This window comes from Opisthocomus hoazin, chromosome 9 (assembly GCF_030867145.1).
Source record: "Opisthocomus hoazin isolate bOpiHoa1 chromosome 9, bOpiHoa1.hap1, whole genome shotgun sequence".
NCBI classification, from domain to species: domain Eukaryota; kingdom Metazoa; phylum Chordata; class Aves; order Opisthocomiformes; family Opisthocomidae; genus Opisthocomus; species Opisthocomus hoazin.
The window spans coordinates 26,738,652-26,765,555 of record NC_134422.1 but is presented as its reverse complement, the minus strand read 5'-3'; the positions used below and the strand labels follow the sequence as shown (position 1 = coordinate 26,765,555).

The window sequence follows — 26,904 nt, the reverse complement described above, 5'->3', positions numbered from 1 at the left end:
TGTCTAATCAAAATGTCATTATTTTGAAGCCATTTTAAGATTTTAGATTAGAAAAGCCACCTTTCTGCTTTTAGAAAACAATTTTCAGTCCCTTTACATTTTTATTCTCCTATAGCCACTTCAGTATTTTCAAATCTATATACATTTTTACTTTTTCTGAAAGCAGCCTGGGCATCACATGAATAAGAACAATATAGACTGGATAGATGGACGCCATGCTGAAGAACAGAATCTTGTAGTTCAATTCTTAGCTGAAGTATCTTGCTCCTGCAACATTCCCACTGGCAGGGTTGCTGCATCTGAGAACGGCAATACCCTCCACTCTCTGGCTGATACTAGTGGCGCTGCTACTGACAGTGGAAGGATTGTCTAATGATCAAAGACAAGACTTGTTTTGTAGCATTATGTAAAATTCTCACACTAAAAAAACAAGTACCTAACCTCTAAAATCTGGAGTACAAACTTTGTTAAAGCAGGGAATGCATCATATGCATAACAAAGCTCTGTGCTCTACAGAAGTATGTCTATCCTGTGAATAAGAGTTTGGAAGAATATTCTTGTTTAACTAATAGGGACATATACAAATATACATGTGTAGAGAGAGAGACATGAACAAATACGTGTATGTATATCTGCAAGATTATGAATGCAGGTATACATTATTAACCTGGGAACAATGAGCTCTGCAGAACCACACACTCCCCTCAACTCAATAGAAAGTGAGGTCATAATCTGAGTTACGATATAAAGAAATACTCTTTTAAGGGAAAAGGTACTAAGTCAGTCTTTGGGACTGGTTTCGCTTCCAAGCTGAAAGCCTCAGTAGAGCAAGCTGACTTTTCAGGTTGCTCCATACTATATAGTTCTCTACTAAACTATTCCACCCGGGGAAAAAAAAAAAAAAAAAAAAAAGAAAAAAAAAATCAGTCTTGGAACTTCAAAACTCTGAGTTTTTTGAATTAAATGAACATTAGTTCATTGTACTGCTTTTCACTCTTTTTTTTTTTTCTTCTTTTGAAGATCTTTTGATTGTCATGAAAATAACAAATCAGTCTTTTACCCAAAGGCAAAAATCCCCAAAACAACTCAGTTTCTGTACAAAAGCATCACTTGCAAAATGAATGAATACAGGTCAACTAACCTGTTGTTGCAGGCCATTTTCATAAGACTTTAAATAGGCTTTTTAAAAACAAAATAAACCTCCTTCATAAAAGCAATCTTTCTTCAGAGAAGCAGTCCATGTATTACTCTTGAGTAGAGGCCTATAAATTAAGCTGTTAATTCTGACCAATTTAGCAATACTAAACCCCCAAACCTGAAAGCATATACACACATGCTATGCTCAGTTTTACTTCAGGGAGTAACCCCTCTCTAGTCACTGGGATTAGCTGTGTGAGCAAAGTTAACTGCATACAGAACTTGTATACTTAATCGGTAAATACATACTTCTAGGAAACAAAGCAAGCAGATTTTCTTACAAGAAAAAGTATGTTTTAAACACATTATACACCTAGCATTCATATTCCAGAATGCGTTAGCAGGAATACAACAAAAGCTATCTTATTGACAAAAATTGGTAACAAGCACAATACAAAATCTGGATGGGAGAATTCTCTCCCTGCATCTTACACAACAGGTGCTGAGCTAGCAAAAATTACACCTTGTTCCCCATTACTGATGAACAAGACACTTCTATATGGAACTCTCTAATTTTTATGCTCCCCAGAAGAAGTCTCAACATCATCAGAGGGTCTTTTGATGGTAGTTAATGGCTGCTCATTCTAGAATAAAGTACTTCAAACGGCATTAATAGTACAACTACCTTAACTTAGTATGCTAGTATTAACATTATCCCCTAAAGTTTAATGAGATGTATGGAGGCATGGGGAAAGGAAAAGGACAACAGAAGTTTTCTTAGTAACAAATGTCAACCATTTAATAGCAAATTCTGTGTAGGTATCATGAAGAAATGATCACAAATTAGACAAAGTGATTCTCAGTAGTGGATGACCTGATAAACAGTTTATAAAGAGTTGGAGTAGTCTTGAAAAAATTACCTATAAGGAAGGCCAATGAAGCTAGAAGGAATGGCTAACAGAAGAACAAAGTGGGACTGTAAATTTAAAAAGCACCTAGGCACAGGATGAAATCCACATTACAGTGGAATGGCAACATGAGCAAATTAGGAATAACACAATGAGTCAGAGTGAGGCTATCTTGCACAGATCACAGCTTTAGACCATTCATGGGACAGGATAGCCCTCGGAAGATTAAACAATGTGTTGAGTCCATCAAACCTGGCAAGGTAAGGGAGCAGCCAAAAAGGAGGCTTTTGTCTTCCATATAATTTAGAATAATTTTATTGTTTTTGTTTCACTGCAAACTAATTTATAAATCAGTCATCAATAACTTAATGCTTTGCTCTAACAAAATAAGGTTTACATATCGAGCATTAAGCTTGCCAGGAGTTAATGCTGACCCAGGTTAGGCAGAGTTCATTACCGACCCAGAAGTGATAGACCCATGTAGAGCAGCATTATGCACACAATCTCTCAGGATAACCTGCAGACCGATCGAATTTGAGAATTTCAGGAGCTGAGGCACCACTCTTGCCAAGCCACAAACAGCAGCTTACGAGTCAGGTGCCAGAATGAGGGAAGCCCAGACCAGTGTCACCTTGGCAAAGTGAAGGCAAAAAAGGACAGCTTGTAATTCCTCACGACCCACCCTATATCACCATACATTGACTGCTTTCATCATTTTTGTGGAGAGGAATTTCTCTGAGACCATTAAGGCATGAAGGAAGAACATGCAGTGTTGACCCTGTCTCTTCATAGGCACCAAGTACTCGCGTCCATTTTCCTGATATTTTTATTTACCTATATTATTCAGCAGCAGGGAAACACAGTGATCCTTCAAATGCAGGTAACAGGACATGACATCAATCACCAAAATTTCTTTGTTAATAAACCTTTTTAATCCTAACAGATGCTTCATTATTCAACTTATTGTCATTTATCTAGTATAACAGGTAAAAAGAAAAATTACCCACAGCAGCTGCAATAAGAAAGCTGATGCAACTACTATTTCTTCTTCCCTTAAGATTATTAATCTTAAATGAGTCACAAAGATCTCCTTACTGTGCGTCTGAGTCACAGAAAACTCCTTATTGTGCCTCTAGAGGACAGATTAAAGGCTTTCAAAGTCTGCATGAATTTCAAGGAATTTAAATGGATCAAAAGTTGCTGACATTTATTTATTCTGTAGCAGACAGCACAGTGGTGATTGTTGGCTCCTGAAGTCAGTTGAATATAGTCTTCATTATCAGTTGCTCAATTATAGAAGAGCTTAGGTTTTGGATTGGGCCTCAAAACACAACTACTTCTGACAAAACACAGTAATACATCCTGGATCTAGCAGTAATACAAGTGTATTATGTTTATTTCTGTGCTTTTACTTTTCATTTCTAAGGCAGGATGAGGTAAATTCTTTGTTCACGTAATTTATTCTTTGGTATATTCAGTTTGTTGCCATACTAGCCTTTTCCATACGAAAAGGCTTGTGAAAATACTTCTCATTGATAACATTATTAGTATAGGTCGACAAAGTGTTTCGTATTTCATCCACGTTTTCTGCCTGTAGCTTTATGTCACCTGCTCAGTTGCCCTTCTTTGCAAGTTTGAGATAGAACATCAGTATCCCAGCGTGCTGCATGTATACAGCCTTTTTTTCACCTCAATTGACTGGTATTCAGATCCCAATCCTTTCCCTAGATGGCAATGTTTTCATATGAAAGAAAGTAAAATCCATACTTTTCTCACTATCTTCTCTAGGTTTTAAACAACAGACTGAGATTTAATTTACTTCATCAAGAACATAACAGACAGTACATTGACTTCCTATTTTCAGCTAATATATCATTTCATGCTTAAAAGTTAATCTAAAAGTACAGTGAAAAGTAAAACATTGTGCATTCAGTACCTGAAGTTGAATTTTTGCATCTTTGCTGACACTTTTTGTTCTCCATCGTCTCGTGACCCGCTTGTCTTTCTTTGAAATATCTACACAGTTAGCCTACATTACACAAATAGTTAAAAGCGACAAAGTACTATTAAGTTGACACATGCAACACCGACAGTACAGCAAGTTAGTAAAGAATTGTAGCGTTAGACATCTACAAATTAGAAAGTAAGGAGAAGGCCCACAACTACAGCAATGACCAGCTGTAGCTATCCATACACTTCTACTTAGCAAAACTACCGGTACACTTCCTTCATAAGTGCACAATATTTAGGACCAGATCTTGAAATCCTCATAGATTTCTATTCCAGTACTACTCAGAGAAATGTAGAGTTCACCTCTTCCTGCAATCAATGGTAAGTCTTGTTACCTCATTGGAACTAGACTTCCCAACACACCACCACCACTGGGAGATTTGTGTACTCAAGGGGACTGAGTGAAATAGGAAGAAAGTGTTTAGGATTTACAATCTGCTGTTGCTTTCTTGTGGTCAAGAGGAAAACTCACCCTGAACTGGGAAATAGTCCAACCCTTGGGACCTTTGTACTATGACCTCTTTTCTAGAGCATGCAACTTCATCTTTGAGGGCCTTTGGGTCTCCACTCCTTAAAACTTAAAATGATATCATATTCAGCACAATAAAAGCTCCTCAAATACCATTTCAATGTACACATGTATTTCTATTGTAACAGTTCGCAATTTCACTTTGCAAATTAATCATTTGATTTGTCCTATTATATAATTAATGCATCTGGATTATTTGTTTACACATGAAGCATTATTAAGATAAACACGTAAGATAAACCTTTCATCAAAGAGTTACTATGATCTCAGAAAATCATTCTGAGTTAACAGACAGCATCTCTGTATTTCCCCTAACACAAAGAACACACGTTTCGGTGTGAGGATTTCTGTTCAAGCGTATTTACCTGCATATCTGTGAAATTTGGTGCTGACTGAGTTCTCTGCAGTATTTCTAAATTTTGAAGAAGTTTACTGAGTTCCACAAGGTTTGCCTGGCAATGAGCAAGATCTAACAGACATAAAAGAAAAAGACATTAGGTGCTTCAGTTTGGACTTTTTTTTTTGGCCATGATGTCCATCATTGGAACTTGATTGCATTATAAAAGTTACGTGTCAAAATCCCTGGTAGCAAGGCATCTAAATAAAAGCTTTATTTTTAGAGATGTTGAGCACTTGTTATTTGTGTGGGAGTCAGCAACAAGTCTGGACCTCTAAAGCTGATATTTTAACAATTATATCCATTAAGATAATACAGACTATTAAAATAAGATAATACAGACTATTAAGCTAAGATAATACAGACTATTAAGATAAAATTTAAAAGCAACATCCAAAAACATGCAGAGAGGGAAGTTCCCACCACAAGCATCTAATTACCTGAAAAGCTACTTCATGTGCATGTGAAGATGCAACTTAAGCAGTTTACTATTTCTTCTTTTATACCAACAAGAAGTTTTGCTGAAAGTATCAGGCATGAAAAGCTTAAGACTAACCTTCTGCACATCTGTCCATCTCTTCAGAGTCCTGCAACCAGGCTACTACTTTACTCTGACCAGTAGTGCAGGTGGCAGGAAGGCTGTTACTGCAAGGTATAGGAGACTGCCAGGGGAAGCTATTTTGTTGCACCTAAGGCATAATAAAATGCTTAAATTTACTGTTGCTATGTTGCTCAGAGTAATCACCGTACTACTCCAAAATAAGAAAACAAACTATGCATTGCGATTTCAGTGACATCTGTGATTTGACTATACAGTTCCCCAAGATGTAGATTTTTCTGAACATGTTGGAGAACCAAACCAAGAACCTCACAAGCAAACTGTGTTTGCTAACCACCAGTTAGAAAAGCTGTTGTTTAAGAGGAAAAACGTTATCAAAGAGTAAAGAGACAGATTTATCCCTGATGACAAAGGCAAGTGCAAATTGTTCTGGGGATGGTGAATTCTTTGCAAGATCTCTACAGCAGTACGTTAATGAAGGTTACCACAGTGAGAACTCCTCTCTATTTGCATCACAAGGAGAGCACACTGAAACTGCCCATAAGCAAACCCAGTGGGCATGTGTTTTCAACAAAGAACACTACGCACCTTCCCATCCGACACATTGGCAGCTGGTGAAGACTCTGTAGTAGAGGCTGAAGGGAATATATGAAAGCTAGCATCTCTCGGAGATCTCACAATCTCATTCTGACGGTACAACCGGTGGTGGCGCAGTTTTGAAACCCAGGCATCAAATGAATCCTGGGACTTGACCTGGAAACAAACTCACTATCAAGAAAGCATTCAAAACACTACTTACCTGCACATCTTTTACAGTTTTATTTATTTCCACTGCAGATGAAAAGAGAATAAGTATTTGCACCACTTTTTACCTTCAGATGATAGATGTGTTCTTCTGTGTCAAGATCTATTCTACGAGCCTTCTTTTTTATAGACATAACTGATAAACCAACATCAATGCTCCCATGGACTTTGCCCTTCTGTATCTAAAATCAAAAGCAGGGTAAGAAATTGGTAGAATCATGCACTTCTTCACTATGTTTAACAGAAAAATATCTGGTGCTGAAATGGTTTCCCCATTTTATGAACGTTTTAATATAAAGCCTTATTAAAAATAAAACCTGTAGTCAGACTAACCACTTACTATATTTCTAGACAGAGAAAGTATCTCACAAAAAGTGCTTGGTGCAGAGCCAGCTCCAAAGTTAGTGTGTTGGTTCACACCAATATACAGCTACGGGTAAGTGAGAAGCAAAGAAAATTAGACAGTACTCGGCTCCCTGCTGCTACCGCTTGATAGTTATTGGTATCAGATCGAACTAATTTAATGCTATCCTTTATATCTCTTAAGTACATTGTAATCACTTCTCTGTTCTATCCACATATCTCAGAATAACCAGCTCTGACTGACATAAAAACTGAAAAACAAAAAAAAAAATACATAGGCTAATCTCTCAAGCACCTTCATTAAATAAACTAAGTAATGTAGGTTTTATTTTCACATAAGTAAGAAAAGGCAGAATTCTTGAGAACAGAACTCAACCAAAACCTTACATGCTTTCCATGCGCATCATACACATCTTTCTGAATCCATCAACAACTTTCATGTGTGTGCTGTCATAAATACACCTAGAGTAAGTATGAGTTTTAATAACCCTGGCAGGCTTAATTCAAATACAAATTTTAAAATAGTCTTGAACTTTACTTACATCAATTGGTGACTTTGAATATTTCAACATTCCATTATCCAGGACAAAAAACCTCTGAAATAAATAAAAAAATCTTTCTTAATGAGCAGATGTAATTTAAACTATGTACACTAATTCACCTGCAAAAAAAAAATATTACTCTGTAGCAATTAAGGAATGTTTGTGGGTTGGAAAGAGAGGACAAATATAGCATTGAATAACTTTCTTGCTTGTTTTATGACAACAATTATCTTCTAAGCCAGAAAAACTAGATTCTCTTTTTTCAACATTATGTTCTAGATTTAACTTCACAAACCTCGATAATGAATGGTATTTTTTCAGTTTACTACCTAATTCAATAAGCTCTTTAAGACAGACATTGTAGGCTGAAACAGTTATGTTTGTTTCTTCATTTTCTTCCTGTTTTTCTTCCCACAGAAGCTGGTCACATTTCAAATTAACACCCTACCTTCCCTACCCAGAAACTGCAAAGTTTTTCCTAGTGCAAGATCTACATCCCAAAAGGAAGACCCACATGTGGACGTTCTTGTGGCCTTCTTGATCTCCAGCTGGGAAAAAAATGCAGGCTGTGAGACACTGCTCTGCCATCCAACACTTGCAGACCTCTCCACAGTGAGGTAAAGATAAGATTGTAATTCATGCTGTTTATACCTTTTCTAGCTGTAATCTAGCTAATACAGGTATTAGTACAAGCGTAAATATTACAGCATTCCCAACAACACAGCCAGGTCATGGGAGGGCTTATGTTTTGGGTGTTAGTCATTGATATCGTGTGAGCCACTGTATCTTTGTTGACGTAGTTACCAGGGCTAGGCTAACCTGATGAAGCCTGTCTGTGCCACTGCTACATTTTTATTTTGCTGAGTGACTCCTATTTACAGCAGAGAGCAGAATCCCCTATTCACAACGTGTTTCTCCTGCAATTAAAGTTGCCCTAGCTTGTGTGTATTAGACCACTCCAGCTGCATTGTGGACAAGACAGCATAGACTTTGGCACACAGCATGAAGATACAGCCTAGCAGAAAACCTAGTCTTAAATGAGATTCGCTAACTTGTATTTACCACCACTAACTTTAAAAACATGCTAATTAATAGAAACTAATTCATATTTTTAGAGTCTAACCTGAAGCACTAACCTACGTTAAAAATCTAGAACACAGCAAAATATTATCCTAGACTCTCTAAGCTGTCTGACATGGAAGGGAAGGACAATGTTTTCATGACGTGAACGTGTTAAACTGATACTACAAGCAAGGCCAGTAGTTAGATGGCAGAAAATACCCCCTGAAGATGGTTCTGGAAATTATGTCAGTCGCACAACAGATGGTACCAATATCTCACACAGGGCGAGAAAACAATGCTTTCCTGGAGACACAACTTCTTGAATAAGATGTCAAAACAACAGGAGGGTTTTTTGATTCTGGGTTTTTTGGGGTTTTGTTTGTTTCTTTTTGTTTTGTTTTTTTTAAACTATGTATGGTCATTTAATGGACTTCAAAGAACAAGATATTCATTTCATATTGCTCTGCCTCTCAAAGTTCCACACACAAATTACCTTTCCTCATATTTCATTCCAAAGCATGCTGTACTTCAGAAAACGATAAATTGCTCTCCAAGTTGTACACATTATACCTGGCATACTACTAAAGTACATTCAGAATTGTCAGAATACGACACGCAATGTTCAATAGATAGAGAATGCTATGGCTTTGCTAGCAGAACAGTAGTGTCTGGAATTCCTCACTGGGCTCTCAGCACAAAATATTGTTACAGAAACTGTAGGATATCGAGGTAGCAGTTGAAAAGAAACTTATTAAAAAATCCACAGTTTCTAAACATAAATTCAGCATAGATCCTTAGGTGAAATCTAAGGCAGAGTAGAGGGGGATGCTGAACTGTGCAGCTCTTCATTACATTAAAAACTATTTACACAGGTAATCACTCTAAATTCAGCATGAAACACACATTATCCGTAGTGATCTCCTTTACGGAACTGTGAAAGTTGGACTCCCCTTGCCCTCCTATAAAGTTCCTTACCAAAAAAGACACTTGTCCAAGAAACAACACATTAACACAATGTATTTAAAAGGATTGGAAACAGTGGTTTGATTCCATATATTCCTATATGTCTGATTCATTACTTTGGGGTTTTTTTGGGGGTGGGGGTCATTTGTTGGAGGGTTCTTTGGCGTGCTTGTTTGTTGTTGTTTGGGTTTTTTTTAAATCAGCTCTCCTTTTCTTTTCTTTCCGCATTTCAGGTATGTCAGTCGAAATCCTTTAATTCTCCTAAAATAAATTCCAGTAGTGCATATGTATTTGGTTGCTGAAACTACAAACCCTAGTTAAGTAAAACAAAACCCAAAAAATCTAAGGTAGATAGGCATGCACAAAAAAGAGGGGCAGGCATATGTGTAAGTCAGTATAACATTCAGAAAGAATAGAAAACTTAGAAAAAGGTTTAATTTATACCAGTTTGGACTGCATTTGGATTCAAACTTGAGTAAGTCCCAAAACATTTAACAAAAAAGCCCAAAGTTCATGCTTTCCCAGAAAAAAAAACACTATGTAAAACAAATGGTTTCACTATCCTTTCGAGTAAAGCATATTTTGTCCTAAAAAATTATCTTGCTTCAAGTACCCCCAGCTACAAAAAGACGGGTAAGAGTCAATACCACACATCTTGTCACTAAAAGAGAGGGAAAATTTAATTATTATGGTATAAAATACAGACAAAAGACTTTATGAACACCAGGTTTAAGGCTAACAATGTACAATTATGCATGGAGGAATGTATCCAAATTAATTAAATAGAAATAGGAGATTTGGAGTTGAGTTTTGGGTTGTTTTGGATTTTTTTTGAATTGAGACATCTAATGGCAAAAGTGCACAGTCCCACTGCAAGCCCACATCAAAGACTGCAATCAGGAAGACAAAGAAAATTCAGGGACAAAGCTGAGCAAATCTGCCCCGTCAGCATGCCCAAAGGGGAATGCTCTCCCCTACAAACACCCTGGGTCCATGCAAAAGCCTATCAGCTCTCCTCTGCTGTCACGAAGTCCTGTATACTGTAATGTAAACTCAATGCAATCTTACTGTACACGGTTAAATTTTATTATGATATATACTGGAAAGAACAAATGGGATATTGATTAACCCTCAAACCAAAAGGCATCTGCTGCATTATTTACAACTTTTGCCTGGATTTTGAATACAACATTAGGCAGCAGGCACTGCAATTTGGAAGCCAATATGCTGTGTGTGCAGCTAAGTCTTTACACAATTTGAAGAAAAAGTCATACACCAAAATCCTGGGCATTTATTTGACATTCTAATTTCCTCTGGACAAAAAATGCCAACTCATAAAATGAAGTAAGAATCTTTTGACTGTTTTACAAGACATTTACCTTGTGCCAACCTTTTAAAGGCCATTTTCTCTTTTTCAGCATGAAACCTTCATGTTTATCTGGCTTCTGGACATTGGTCTGGCCTATTTTCAGACCCTCTATGATTTCCCAGCTGTCAGGTTCCTGCTGAAAAAGTATGAAAAACCATTGATTAATTAACTGTGCACACACATGATGAAAAATTGCACTTGTATGTAGCACAAATTCTCCAGTGCAAGAGAAAGTGTAAAGGAGGGCTAGGCTTTTAAATCAGACTATTTAGGTACCAAACTACATGGTCACTGTATTACGTATGTCTGTGTCTCATTTAAAACTACTGAATAGGAACATTTTTGCAAGTCTAACCCTTACCAGACCAGGTAACTAAACGGAAGTTGAAGCTTTTAAAAAAGTCTGACACTGTAACTGAACAACAGTCTGAGGGTGGGTCTGGACATGCTGTTCACAACAACTGCGTCCCAATGAAATAAATACACCTAAATACATGAAAACAGGATCAAATCGTGGTTGAGCTAAGTGTAAGCAAGTCAGAGCTGCTACTGAAGGTAATGGTGTCAAAGTGCAGGTGGCTCTGACCGCCTGTTAAGTCTGCCCAGAAGGCACCCCACAAATCAGCATTGCACTGTAAGAACTAAAAGGACTGAAGAGATTTTGCAAGTGGGGTATGGAAAGAATCTGCATGTTAAAATTATATCTTTACTCACATTATTCCTGCTCTAAAAAAAGATGGGACCATGAGATGAAATGAGGAAGAAACTGTACTGTTAAATAGATGGGCATATATTAACAGTGCCCTTTGTGGTATTCCCAGATCATAAAAAATTGTAAATTTTCTTATCTTTAAATTACAAGGTACATTGATTCTGGATATTTCAATTTTCCCTTAAAATCAGGAAAACAAGCAGAAGAGATTGCGTTTTGTCTGTTTTGAATGCAGCCAGCTCTTGTCTTCAATGGCATTTTATGACAGTTTCACAGGCTCATTGTGCCTTTAGAAATCTGCAAAAGGAAACTAACCTTTTTTAAATTTTCCTGCATTCATTTTCAATGTATTAAAAGAAATTTACAGGAAAGCTAACTAATTTTGTCTCTAGAGAAAAGAATAGGAATTGTACAATTTCAGATACAACCAGCTGCATGCCTTTCAGGGAACCAATTAAAGCATGTTTCTTGTACATAGCACTTCCTATGCATGACGACTTGTACAACTCAAGCCAGACTTATAATATACCATAATGAACAGCTAAAGAACAATATTTTTCAAGAGAAAAATCAGTCATGCCTTTATTTCTGTCCTCTTGCTACTACGGTAACCAACAAAATTCTGTACCTATTTAAATAGCTCCTATTGTCTGCTCATTGAGACCTTATTTTACTAATCATACCCTACAAAGTTGTAAGCTTGCATTTTCTCAGCTTATCTGCTACAACTCCCAGCAATGCTACAAGAAATTATTGAGAGAGGAAGGAGGTCATACAGCGCCAAACATTTAAAGGGAAAAAATAATTGCCCCCTTCATTTCCCATGAAACTGTTCAAAGCCAAGCACTGTCATTCTTCCATAACACCTCCAAGTAAGTTACACAGCCCTCATAACGTTAATGTCACTATTACAAAAATAGGACTTCAAAAGTAACAGCAAATTTCAAATCTACAATTTTTAATAAGATCTTGTTATTTTGAGAAGGGTGAAAAGCTCTATCCTAAACAATACATACTGCAGTAAATTTTAATAGAAATGTTTATTGAGTTTAGTTTTCCCTGCATAACTACAAACTGGAATTATCCCAGTGCCTGTAAATGCCATGCTCAAAAAACAGTTTTCTGAATTCCTTGTGTTTTGCTTGGATAGTCTATTTCCACTAGTTTGAAGGAGACACAGATGCATGATTTCTTCCCTACAAAGAAGCACTTGGCACTTGAGGGGGGCAAATTAAACTATGAGTCCCCTGGGGCAAGCAGAGAATCTCTGCAACTCTGCCAACTGATTCTTCACCATATTGATTTCTCCTTTAGAAGATCAGCTGCAGGCATAAGTCTTTTATCTATTAGATAACATCAGTATTGATTACTTCTCAACTAGAAATCACACAATCTCATATAGCTATTCATTTAAACAAAAGGCCTGATATTGAAGGACAAAATGAGCAATTATTCAGTGCAATGTGGATACCCGTCTTCTGCTGCACCAGTGCTACAAGCTGTTCTTAAAATCACGTTAACAATCCTAACTGTGCCCCATCCCACAGGTTTGGTGTGATGAAATATGCCCAACACAAGGGATATTTTGCAAAAGCAGCCAGAAACTAGGGAAAACCAGAGTGAAAGTGGTATCTTTAAAGGGTCCTCATCCAATAAGGATTGTCAAGCACAGCATTGGTACTTTAAGCCTTCTGCGATTCCCTTTGTATTATGTGAGAAACAGCCCCGCGCAAAGCAGCAGGACCAGGGGAACACAAGCACAACTTACAGTCCCTGGGTCTGCATATGCCCCAGGTATTGGAAGTAAGGCAGCCACCACCACCAGCTTTCTGAACATAGTCTTTTTGTCTGCAAAGTATTTCTTTTCCAAACAAAACAGAATGAACCATTTAATTTTCCCTGGATGAACAGAACGTTTCCCTTTGAATTTGTTTTACCAGTTCTGTTCCAGAACTTACAGACATTTAATTTCAGATTTTTCCACTGAATATTCCATGACAGCATTCTCACATTTTCAGTAACAATCTTACTTTTTCATATGAAGTATGTTAAAATGAAGCCTTCCTTACATGGAATTAGTCTTCTTTGGAATCAGTTACTCCCAAACTGAGGAATTCAGCCAAGCAGAAGTTGACTGCAAAGTACCACTCACAAGGCTGCACCTTTCAGGAACTGGTGGTGTTACCCCGCTACAGTTCTACCCATTTCTCTGCTTGAGGGAAGGTCACCTCAGAAAGAAATTCTAAATTTCGAACTAAGAAACTACCCTAAGGAATGACATACTAAGGAATATCATTAGCACATGTTTTTTAAAGTAATTTCATTATTCATTAGCAACACTTTTGGACTTGATTATGATTCGGTCTACCTTAATAAGAGGATTGGACTGGATCATTTCTCAAAGTCCCTTCTAGCCCCATACTCTGAGATTGTAAAACTTGTTCCTGGGGGCCATCCATGTGTAAAAAAAAAACCCCAGGCCATCACCACCATCCAAATCCTTAATTTTGTTAATATAAAATACTAAAGATCACTGCCCCCTCTGACACCTCAGCTGGGGAACAGCTCCAGGGCAGCTTCACAATATACTCCACGGTAGAATCATACAAAACGATACCCCAAAGCTGTTAGTCAAACTACTTTGTAACTACAGAGGGAAACACCTCACCCACACCACAGCCTATGCTTTTGCTTACCTTGGATAGAGAGATAGGGTCACTTTCAAGGAACTGCTTGCTTAAAGAAGGGTCTGTGCTTCCTGAAGAAGCCTTCCGCTCCAAAATTTGAACACTCTTTAAAAAAAAAAAACCAAAAAACAACTCATCATTCAATGCTACTTTTGTTAGTTTTTAAAATACACATTGAGTAATGAATGACCAATCACCACACTCCTTTACATAAAATATCAATATCATGGCTCAAAACGTACAAAGTACTACCCATGCATAATCTAACTGCACAAACAGTTTGTCTTCCGAAGCAATACACCTCTTTTCCCTTCCTCTCTTTCTTTTTTTTAATTGTTTTTTCAACTAATTACTCTGCTCAGCCTAGAAATGACTGGGAACTAAGAAAAGCCAGGAAAGGCAAGTAATGCAGTTCTCACCTACAGAGATGCAAAGTGCTCCTAGCCAGACCTATTAGGTTTTCTGCTAAGATACAAGACACTGAGTATACATCCCCTGCAGTCAGCCCTGTCCTACATTCACATATGAGGCAAACTATTGCACATAAGATATTACTGCCTCTAACCCACTCATTATCACGTTAGCATTTTATTATTGGCTTCTCAGCTGAGGTGAAGTAACTCATTACGTGAGTACTTTTAATAGATTACAGGTGTTCACAAGAGCAATTACTGGGTCTCAGCTGACAGGCTTGCTGGTGAACATTTATGGAACACAATGAGCTTAAACCATTACAGCTGGTTTTACATATGACAATACTATAAAATTTTGTATCTTCAAAGCATGGTACAAAAATGAAATACATAATGTCACAACTAGTCCTGAAGAACTGCTATTCTTAAAAGACATCTAAAAATGTCTTCCCATTTTCTAGAAACATTTAACTCCTACAGAAGCACAGAATGGTAGGGGTTGGAAGGGACCTCTGTGGGTCATCTAGTCCAAACCCCCTGCCGAAGCAGGGTCACCTACAGCAGGCTGCACAGGACCTTGTCCAGGTGGGTCCTGAATATCTCCAGAGAAGGAGAATCCATGGCCTTTCCTGGGCAACTTGTTCCAGGGCTCCGTCACCCTCAGAGTGAACAAGTTCTTCCTCATGTTCAGATGGAACTTCCTCTGCTTCAGTTTGTGCCCATTGCCCCTTGTCCTGTCACTGGGCACCACGCAAAAGAGTCTGGCCCCATCCTCCTGACAACCACCCTTGAGATATTTATAGGCATTTATAAGGTCCCCTCTCAGCCTTCTCCAGGCTGAACAAGCCCAGCTCCCTCAGACTTTCCTCATAGGACAGATGCTCCAGTCCCCTCATCATCCTCGTAGCCCTCCGCTGGACTCTCTCCAGTAGCTCCTCATCTTTCTTGAACTGGGGAGCCCAGAGCTGGATGGACAGATGCTCCAGTCCCCTCATCCTCCTAGCCCTCCGCTGGACTCTCTCCAGTAGCTCCTCATCTTTCTTGAACTGGGGAGCCCAGAGCTGGACGCAGTACTCCAGATGGGGCCTCACTAGGGCAGAGTAGAGGGGAAGGAGAACCTCTCTCGACCTACTGGCCACAATCCTCTTAATGCACCCCAGGATTCCATTGGCCTTCTTGGCAACCAGGGCACACTGCTGGCTCATGGTTAACCTGTCATCCACCAGCACATCCAGGTCTCCACAGAGCTGCTCTCCAGCAGGTCCGCCCCAAGCCTGTACTGGTGCTCCTATTTCATAAAAGAAAAAGCATTTTTGCTACAGTAGAAAACAACCACATTTTGCCTGCTTGGATTTGTATTTCATTCTCCAGAGAAATTTTGCTACATCTCATATTATTATTTGGTAAGAATTCTACCACAACGTGTCAGTGGTCTCTCTTTAGCATGAAATAAAACTATTTCATTTCCAGGACATGTAGCACAATTACAAACTTGCAGTTGCAATTACCATTTCAGAAGGGCAAGTTTTTCTCTACTGAAAATGACAATTAAATTTTGTTCACAATTAAGCTTCTTTATAGTCACTGAAGAAGAGATTACACAGGTACAAGTGGCAGGAGAAACAGTCAGGGAATACAAAAATACACACAAACAGCAGAGTAAATATTACTGTTTATACAGATATCTAAGTAAATAAAGACCATAACCAAAATATATTAAAATAAACACAGATATTCATATAAATGCATATGTAACACAGACCACATTTTGCTGCAGGGCAACACGCAAACCTTCATTGTTCTCTTTCAGTTTGCAACTGTGAATGAGAATAGGAAAATATGGGGATTGTCTCTGTTGGCAGTGGAGATTAATAAACATCCCTGCCACCATGCAACAATAATCAGCATTTATTTTTCAGTTACCTTTAATTTTACACTAAAGAACATGGAAAAGCAGCAGTATTATGTCACCTGCCACATTGCACAGGGCCAACCAGCCAAAGCTTTGTCATCAATGCTTTGAAATCTTCTAGTTTATCAAAGAAAGGCTGATCTCATTATTAGCTCAATGTCTGTTACTATCCAGATGAGAAATACATTTGTATTTATGTAGCACAAGTTCCTACACTACATATCAAATTATTTAATACGCTTGTTTGAGCTGAGCACCACAAAGTTACTAATAATAAACTACACTAAAGTTTTCTCATTGAATAGATGAAATGCTACTTATGCACACAGTATCACATTTAAACAATATACAAGAAAACCTAAATCTGTGCCTCCAAGAAAGATTAAAATGTTGCTCGATTAGCATAATCAGGATGATTCCCAACTTTCTTGCCAGTTTTGTCTGGCAGGCAGGAATCCCTCCATCTTGAGATGGAGCACTGCCCAACACAGATGTTCTGAAGGTCTCGTATGTAGCAGCCGGTGCCGTTTGTTGTTACATAACCGCACTTTCATTTTTGTACAATATTTAGAGTGGAGTAACCCAACAGCTCTTGGCTTGCCAGATTTCCAGTGATATTTTCAATCGCGTGATTTTAAGGCAAGGGGGTTTTGTCTTTTTTTTTTTTTTTTTAAGCAGCCCTCAGTCATTACAGTTCCACTTCAGTTGAGAAATACATTATTAGCTAACAGCACTTTAATGAATTCTGACTTGTTTAACTATTTGTTTGGAAATAAGAAAATGAACACTTTTAAAATAAAATTGCCTTCTTTACATTCCTTAGTTCAAGAAGTGTTGTCTTCTTGTCTGTAAATGTCCGCTTTCCAATTCTTTTCTGTCATGAACACCATTGCACAAAATAATTTCTTTAAATTTATGACACGTCTCTAGCACAATCTTAAGAGACATTACTTGGTGCAAAATGTTTTCCATTAATGCATTTCTTTTTCTGCAAAATTACAGCTAGAAATTACACAATTATTTGACATTTTGAAAAGCAGTTGTTTTCATAATGCAGGAGGTCAGTTATCTGTTATTACAGAAATAAAAATTATTTAGATCTTGAAGTTTTCATATGTTTTTTTTGTTTTAACAAGAAAAAATAGAGCTGGTAAAGGAAGGAGTTAAAAAAGGCTGATGAGAAGAAAAGGAAGAAAGAGGAGATCAATACAGCTTCTGGGTTTTATTAATACAAACAGAAAAATGAATAATCCGTTAACCCAGATGTATCAATCAGCCTGGTACTCTCCCTGCTCTCCTCCCAAGAACACAGGCAGACAAAACCGACTTCTGCATTGCTCCATTCCAGACTTCCCTCATGCTTCAGGATTACCCATGCGCTATAGCTGGCTTGTCCTGGAGAAAAACACCAGCACCATCAAATTCTGTGTGCTCTTGGTAATTAATTCAACAAGATTGTAAATTTAACTGAAATTGCTCTGTAATCCCATTGCTAAATCTTACTCATGACTACAATCCTTCCTTCAGTTTTGAGATTATTCAGAACTTATATAATGTATGTGCACGCACATTTGCCCCAAAATGCCCCGAACAGGCCTACACGTGGGGAACACAAATGCTGACTCCGCCCTGCATTTTTTTCATGTTGTTTCCCAAAGCCATGTGAGGAAGAAGGAATCTGACGGAGAGAATAATCATACAATGATGTTTCATATTCCCATCTTCTCTGGAGAGCAAGAATGGAAAATGTACTTTATAATATCTTTCTATACAGTTTGCCAGCTTCACTTCTCAGTTAGGAGTTCAGTGACCCATTCACCTCATCCACCAGAACAAATGCTAGCACATGGAGCATCTGGTCTCCACCAGGCCAGAGGCTGCAGACCCTAACGCTTCTTAACTGAATCTGACTTCCATTAAAAGAAAAGACATTGAACTGTTCTCAAAGTGAAGGCAAGGAAAGAAAAGACAGACGGTGTAAGCAGAGATAGGAAATCCAGTGAAGGGCAAGTCTGGCACTCACACCTCCCTTTCTGCTTTGTTGCTTACTTACTTAATGGAATTAATTACATTTAACACAATGAGTTCTCTCTAATTTATAATTTATTCATTTTCAAGAAAAGAACAAGCTGGTGAGGAATTTATCACTCACATTGGACTCACACTGCCTTTAGTTCAGAAATGCGCACAACATGACTAACAATTAATGAAAAAGAATTGGTGGGTCATTTTGTTTGCTCGCAGCATTCAACAGTGTTCAGCACCCATAACTATGGGGCCTATACATACACTATTCTACAACAGTAATTTAAAATAGAGCTTTTCTCTCTTGAATGTTTGTGTTGAATTTTTTTCAATTTGAAGAACCAACTAGTGCATCTTTTATTATCTACTATTCATTGGCATTCTTTTTGCAACATAGCTACCCCTGCACAGACCTGTGTTGTTATCTGAATTCTGTTTAGTATGAAGAGCAAAGCTTAATCACTTTCAACTAAAAACATAGTATTCTCCAGTTACCTGAAATACAGCAGCAGTAATAAGGTACATACAGATTTGACTGCAGACATACCACTTTTTACTACCTTTTAAATAGAGCTGTGATATATGCTGAGTTAATCTGCAGTATTATCTTCAAATGGAATAACCTTGAAATTTGCTTTTCTCTTAGGCTGCTTCTGTCAGCTCTGGCTTTCCTTCTGTTGATTTTGGAATAGAGTCTTGAATATCACTGAGAGAAAAGGGCTACTACAAAGCAAAACAACCATGGCTCCATCAATGTATTTCTCCTTGCTTTCTTCTAGCACATTTTTTTTCTTTGTATGAAGCAACCATGGTCGTATTCTCATCTTCAGTCTCTCCTATTGATACTGCTCCATAGCCGTTTTCAACAAGCTGGGCTATCAACTAACAGACGAAGTAATAATACTTTGTGAACAGCACATGTAGTCAATCTTTTTTTTCTTCTTGCAGCACATGCTCATCTTGTACAGAAATGTGTTTCAGAACAATGTTTTCTCTTTGTAACCTTTTTACTCAAAGAGAAGTATATCTAAGCAGCAGTTCTGCAGCATATTAATAACATACAGGTATGTATGTCTCTACTTCTTTCCTGGGATATGCAAAATAAACACTTCTTGTGTTACAGAAATGTCAAGGATTTGTTAGCTCAGGAGATCTCCATCAGCCCTTTCTGGAATTCCAGCTCTGCATTGTACGTAGTACTTCACATCAATGCTTTTAGGCTCTGGAAGCAAAGAAGCCTTTGCTTTTCAAGGTACTTTTTTTGCACACTTTGAAGAGAAATAAGCTCTTGCTCCTCTAAAGAGCTTCTTAGAGGGAAGTATTAGCACAACTGGATAAGGCAGAAATGAGCTATCATTGTAACAGCAATCTTCTCTTTGCCAGAGCAATGGTTTGGAATGACTTCCAAGTTGCAGTCTGAGTTTTTAATGACCATCTTCTCCTTTGAAACTTTAGATTTTGACATGCTTATCTCAAAACAGAGCAAACAGATAAATTCACAATATTTTTCAGACAAAATTCAAATATTTGCTAATGAGACAAAGCTTTTTCATGAATATTGAATAATCACAATTAAAAGGATTGATATTTCACTAAATACTCTCAGGCTAGCAATTAATTTTATTAGTGCAGATATAGTATAAAAAAAAAGTATACACAAAAGAAAACCATTCCTTGATATGTTAATTTGCTAACTAATGAAAGCATTCTAGACATGTTGAATGGCCTTCTTCAGGAAATATATGCAGTTTTCACTTTAATAAATGGTTGCAAGAGAGTCTAAGTTAACACAGATCATAGGCCAAAAAGTTGGACACACACCTAAAAAAGTGCGTAGATTCAAAAAAGGGAAGCCCTTCCTGTCCGGGGCTCTCTTTCACATCCTTACCCACTTAGACTTTCTCAATACCCTTTAAACTTTAATATATGCTGTACAAAAATATACAGGCTCGGGAAAAAGAGGTTTGAAAAATTTTTAATCAGAACTTTTTTTTTTTACATGAAATCTTATTCTACTGGGGGAAAATAAAGTTTGGATGTAACAGCTTCATTTTTAATTCCAGGATAAAGTATTTAATAAAAACAGAAAAAGAGAGATGTCAGAACAATAAATAGCTTTACTAACGCACACATTTATTCTGCCTAATACATTTGTATGTCTTGAATGTGGATAATCCCAATCATGCATGAGTTTCTTGAAAACAGAAGCCTTCATATCATATCTGCCATCACCCTCCCTCTTCTTTTCACTTTTGCGTCTTTTCTCTCCACTGAGAAAATTAAAAGAAAATCATGCTTCTTTTTCTACCCTCCCCCCCTCCTATTTCCAAGAAATCCTAAATGGCACTTCAGAAGTGTTACACTTCTTCCCTCTGAACTTGTATGTGTGTGTATGTACACATACATTCCTCACTGATCCCAGAAAGCCAATTTTGGATCAAGTTGCAGTTGGAAAACAAGTGCATATTATGATAATATCAATCAATGTTTGAGGACACTTGAATTGTATGAATATTCATTTTTTTTAAACATACAAGCTCGCCTTATATTTTATATCCTCAAGAAAAGTGAGACATGCTCATGTAGGTATGGACGTGCATGCATGGTAAAGGGGAAAAAATTAGACAGGAGGAATGAAAGAGTGACCATGTTCTGAAAACACCACTTTAAATTATCTGTCCTAATTTGCTTGGATAATTAAAATTTTATGTGAGCAATTTCCCAGGTTTTGTAATAGAAGATAGCTACATGTACCATTTCTTAATGAACTGACACAATTTAAAAAAAGAAGTCTTTCTTCATTGCACATATCTGAACTTCAGCATTCTCCACACAGTCTCTAAAGCACTCCTAGAAGTAAGACAACTCAGACAGCAATGTTTATGAAGCTCAGAGAACGTGTACACACGGCCCCATGGGACAGCTTGGCACGCACACTATCACTGTCAAGAACCAAACCAAGCCTGCTGCAGTCTTTTTTTTCCTCACAGGTCTTTCACACATTGTGCTGGCTTGCCTTATAGATCAGGCTACCTGTCTCTCCTTGACTGTTCCAGCCCATTTTTTCTAGCATCTCCCTCTATTAATCTCCAGGATTGTACTCTTGGAGATCTTGTCTCCAAGTCACAATAGATATTACGAAGGGCAGGGGCACTCATGATACAAATATCTATTGGTCGGAGAGGGCCCATCCTGTGCACATGCACACACATACTTCTTCTGGTTGCCATGTATCTGTTGTGTAAATTCTAGGCAGAAATACAGGCAATAAGATGAGGGACATCTGCTGCATGCCTGCGGGCTGGCTTCACAACATACAGACAGCAAGCCTGATGCACCCAGCCTGAACTGGGCTCCTGGGCATGCGTGGCCGCCAAGGTGTGCCAGCAGCCCTGCCCCCAAGGATTCCCAGTGCCGGAGCAGGAATGCCTCATATTTCCAATGCGCCCATCAGCATCAGTGCTCAGGAGGGCCTGCATCACCCCTGGGGTCAATCTGCACCAGTTCCCTCTGAGTCTCACTTACATGGGTTCCTACCCTGTCCCTGGACAAATCCGTAGTCCAGAGAGCTTCACTTTGAAAGTCTTTGCCTTCTTCGGAACGTCCAATTGTGCCACATGTAGATGTTTACTCATGAGTAGTTCACTGTTTTCCACCTGAGTGATGAAAAAGGAATCTAACAGGCCTGAGATTTACGATTTCATTTAAGACAAGTGCTATGGCATTGAACTTTATGTAACATTCACTTGGGTGTCCTCCAGCTTCTTAAGTTACTCTATTCGTTGTTTCAGAATTCAGATACCAAAGTAAGACCCACTACCTCCTGAACCTAAGGAACATTTTCAGACTCTATTAAAGACATAGAATTATCAAAAAAAATATCTTGTTCGAGTAGCAGGAACTACCCAATTTAAAGAATAATTGCATGTTTTTGTTAAAAATTTTGTCCCTTCATTCTTTGGCTCCCTCAGAACATTTCCTTGCTCCAGTGAGCTGTTGCCTTTAAAGCACTTATTTAACACTTCCTGCTCTAATGCTGCTTCAGCTGCATTATGTAAAGAGAGTTAATTAGCAAAGAGAGCAAAAGAGAATTACATCACTGTAATAACAGTACTTGGCATTTAGTAGCATCTTCAGTTTGAAACTCTCAAAGAGATTAATAATTATTATTGAAATAATTCTTACAAACAACTGAGAAGTAAAAATGCTCTTAAGTCTATGCTTTGCCACAGAGCAAAGCTAGGAATAAGGCTCCATGTTCTCACGCCTGTACCTTAACTACTAGACAACTGTCCATCCTTGCCTTGCTTTCTTTTAAAGTCATGAAGAGATAGAAACAAGTGAAATTTACAGGTAACCATCAAGAATTTTTTCACAGGTGACACATCAGGCTGTCAGCAGCGAGCGAGCGTGCAGGTTGCTACTCAATTTAAGAATAAAGAAGGGATATAGATGTCCTCAGACTTCTCGTCAACATGGAATATATTACGTTCTGTTATATTACAACCTTGTATGAGCAACACTGTCTAAGGCACACTGAACAGATAGGCGGGCATGGTAAAAGTGCCAGTTGGTTACCTTGTCATTGTTTACGAGGCAGAAATCTATAATGAAGCCACAAAAGCTTCCTTGATGCTGTGTCACTGATTGTAACTGGTCATAAACAAAGAGGAAGTTGAGTTTCAGGTATCTCAAGGTACTAAAACAAAAAAAATTAAACTACATGAGCATGAACACTCCCTCCTATCCCTTCACCAACTCTCACACACCTAATTGCTCTCAGTCTCCCAGACAAAGCACCAAAAATGCTAAATGAAATAAGACAATGAAAAAGACACTCTTCCAAAGGACTTTCATTTCCAGCAGGCAAGATGATCTGTGTACGTGATGGCCAACCTAGCCTACCAAGGGAAAAGCAGTAGTGGCTGAAAACCCATAGCTGCTGCCACCACAGCTGCTCCTGCCATGAGCCTTCCCATTGCCACTGCTCTGCTACTTCCCATTGAGTTGCCAGGAAAGGTACAGCAGCAACAGGAGCCAAAGCAACAGCAACAGCAGGTCTCTCATTTTAAGTCCCAGCATTTTGCATTAAGTACCTTCAGTCTCGAATACTAGATCGCTTTTTCTGTGGGACAGATAAAAAGTGAATCTGCTATTGCTTAGAATAACCACACAAAAAGAGCTTCTTAAACATCCAGCAGTTAGAACGAAAGATTGTGACTTTTTTTCTCCTTCTACACACCATCCAGCTCTCCCAGATACCCCTGATCACAAAAAAAGCACCTCTCCCTTCGCTTTGCTTCTCTCTGCTCTGCCCTTGCTTTTCCAGCCAGTTATTGGTCTCCCTACAAACTAGTCCTTGCTTCTCAGTTTCATGTCCTACAACCTCACAAAGCATTTGGCCCATCCAGTTCTCTCTCCCCTACTCATTTCTTTCACCTATTCGTTTCCTGACCTAGAGTTACTCTCTAAATCAAATACCTTTTGCTTTCTACACTGCACAGCTGAGCACTCTGCTCCTGGCACTTCTTCTTGTTCCCACACCACCCACTTGGCTGTGGCATGCAGATTGCCCATGTAAACTCAGCTTCACAGAGCCTGATCGTCCTAGCAGTACATCTCTGAAAAATTTGCAGCTCATTATCTCCTCCAAAAAACTTGATAGTGTTTTTCTTAGCCAAGAGACTTCCCTTCATAATTCTGCTTTTACTCTTTTCAATGTTAGCTGAAAGCATGAAACTCTAGAATTGACATAGAACCCATGATATTTTCCTATTATGCACATCTCTTCTCGTTGTGCTTTATCACTAGGTGATGAAAGACAACAGGCAAGTCACCTCTCTTTTTCTGCTCCCCATCTATGTCTGTCTCATCTAATCGGCACTTTATGCTAGCGGTTGCATTTTATTATGCACTCAATATGATGCATAGCACTGTGAGGCGTAGATTTCTACTGCATCCCTATATGCAAATAATGATTATTAGTCCTTTTTTTCAGGTACCATACATTTCACCCCCAGAGTCACCTATGGCTATAACTTTTTAATAGTCTTCCAGTTACTCTATAAACTAAGGTTTGGTTAAGGCTGATGACAAATGACTCGATCCTTCCATCATCATTAAAGCCTTTAGATCTACCAAATGATGATACCCACTTTAGGAAGTACTGCTTTCAGGAGACTACTTTGACAGTTAAAATATAGAGGTTATAAAAAGCCAACTAGTTGTTTTCCAGCACAAACCTCTAGGCAAGACCAGAGCCTTGACTTGGAATTGCGCTCCGCTCCTAAACTGCAAGGTCAGGCAAACATCTTCAGCCCAAACTCAGCCTTTTCTGCATCCTTTGAGCACACCCCTTCTATTAGTCAATATTGCTCTTACAGAAAGCAAAAAAACCAACACACCTTAAAATCTGAAAAAGCAGATGATTGCTGCTCTGGAAAATCTTTTTTCTTCTTCCTTCAAAGCCCCTATCTTTCACACTTTACATATGGCTGAAAGATACATTCATTTGAAATATGAAAGCTCTCCTAGCAGAAATGCAACAACAAAAGGCTAAATGCAATAGGACTAAAAGCTTTACTCCTTTTGTGTTTGCTGTGTGGGAAAAGAACCACGGATTTTTAGAGAGGGTAGAAAGGAGGACCCTGAGAACTACCGACTTGTCAGCCTCATCTCCATGCCTGGGGAGATCATGGAACAGATCCTCCTGGAAGCCATGCTAAGGCACATGGAGGACAATGGGGTGATTCGAGACAGCCAGCATGGCTTCACCAGGGGCGAGTCCTGCCTGACCAACCTAGTGGCCTTCTGTGATGGAGTGACTACATCAGCAGACAAGGGAAGAGCTACAGATGTCGCCTGTGTGGACTTCTGTAACGCCTCTGACACAGTCCACCACAACAGCCTTCTTCTAAATTCGAGAGATATGGATTTGACAGGTGAACTGTTTGGTGGATGAGGAATTGGTTGGATGGTCATGGGTTCAATGTCCAGATGGAGATCAGTGACAAGTGGTGTCCCTCGGGGGTCCATATTGGGATCAGTACTATTTAATATCTTCATCAATGACATAGACAGTGAGATCAAGTGCACCCTCAGCAAGTTTTCCAGATGACACCAAGCTGAGCGGTATGGTCAACACACCTGAGGTACAGGATGCCACCTAGAGGGATCTGAACAAGCTCAAGAAGTGGGCCTGTGTGAATCTCATGAGGTTCAACAAGGCCAAGTGCAAGGTCCTGCCACCTGGGTCAGGGCAACCCCCAGTATCAATACAGGCTGGGGGAGGAATGGACTGAGAGCAGCCCTGCCGAGAAGGATTTGGGGGTGCTAGTTGACGAGAAGCTCAACAGGAGACGGCAATGTGCGCTCGCAGCCCAGAAAGCCAACTGTATCCTGGACTGCATCAACAGAAGTGTGGCCAGCAGGTCAAGGGAGGTGATTCTGCCCCTCTGCTCCACTCTGGTGAGAGACCACCTCGAGTCCTGCATCCACCTCTGGAGCTCTCAGCGCAGGAAAGACATGGACCAGTTGGAGCAGGTCCAGAGGAGGCCACAAAAATGATAAGATGTATGGAACACCTCTCCTGTGAGGAAAGGCTGAGAGAGTTGGGGCTGTTCAACCTAGAGAAGAGCAGGCTCCACAGAGGCTTTATTGTGGCCTTTCAGTACCTAAAGGGGGCTTATAAGAAAGATGGGAACAAACTTTTTAGCAGGGCCTGTTGTGATAGGACAAGTGGTAATGGTTTTAAACTAAAGGAGGGTAGATTCAGACTAGATATAAGAAAGAAATTTTTTACAATGAGGGTGGTGAAATGCTGAAACAGGTTGCCCAGAGAGGTGGTAGATGCCCCATCCCTGGAAACATTCAAGGCCAGGTTGGACGGGGCCTCTCAGCAACCTGATCTAGTGGTACATATGCCTTCTCATTGCAGGGGGGTTGGACTAGATGAGCTTCGAATATCCCTTCCCCCCCAAACTATTCTATGATTCTATGATTTGTTGAAACAGCAATGTGACAAAGAAACAGAAAGAGATAACAGCTGATCATCACTCCCCCCAAAAAAGACCAAAAAGAAAATTGAGACAATAGCAGAGAAATCCTCGCATTTAAAACAGCAGACATTCCTAAATGCACTTCACATCATGTATTAGCTACCCTTTAGATGGTGGTCAAAAGTCAAAATCTCTCCTTTGTTCACAGTTTCATTATTATAACTCTCCATCTGTATTACTCCCTCGGTTTAATAGCCTGGGGTCAGGCCTCAATTTACCAAACTGCACACTTTTAACCCTATAACGTATTCATTTCTTTCTGCCTTCTCAGCACAATATTGTTACCTATGCATTGCAGAGAATATATAATGCGCTACAATCTGCAGTATGACTTGCATGCTTAATCAATAAATAAAATATGGAATATTTATAAAGAACTTACACTCATCAAACTGAATGCACAACATATGCTTTTATCATATTCATCTATACTTTCTAAGAGCAGTGTTCATTTT

At 38.8% G+C, this 26,904-nt stretch overlaps 1 protein-coding gene across 1 annotated transcript in view; it reads right to left on the bottom strand.

Annotated features, from left to right (window-relative positions):
• The window catches only part of LOC104329019 (oxysterol-binding protein-related protein 6), a 136,267-nt gene that overhangs the window by 56,467 nt on the left and 52,896 nt on the right, over positions 1–26,904 (bottom strand). Inside the window, 8 exon segments of the mRNA XM_075429951.1 lie at positions 3,982–4,074; positions 4,950–5,053; positions 5,538–5,670; positions 6,129–6,293; positions 6,413–6,526; positions 7,250–7,303; positions 10,654–10,779; positions 14,052–14,147. Coding sequence (XP_075286066.1) covers positions 3,982–4,074; positions 4,950–5,053; positions 5,538–5,670; positions 6,129–6,293; positions 6,413–6,526; positions 7,250–7,303; positions 10,654–10,779; positions 14,052–14,147 — 885 coding nt within the window.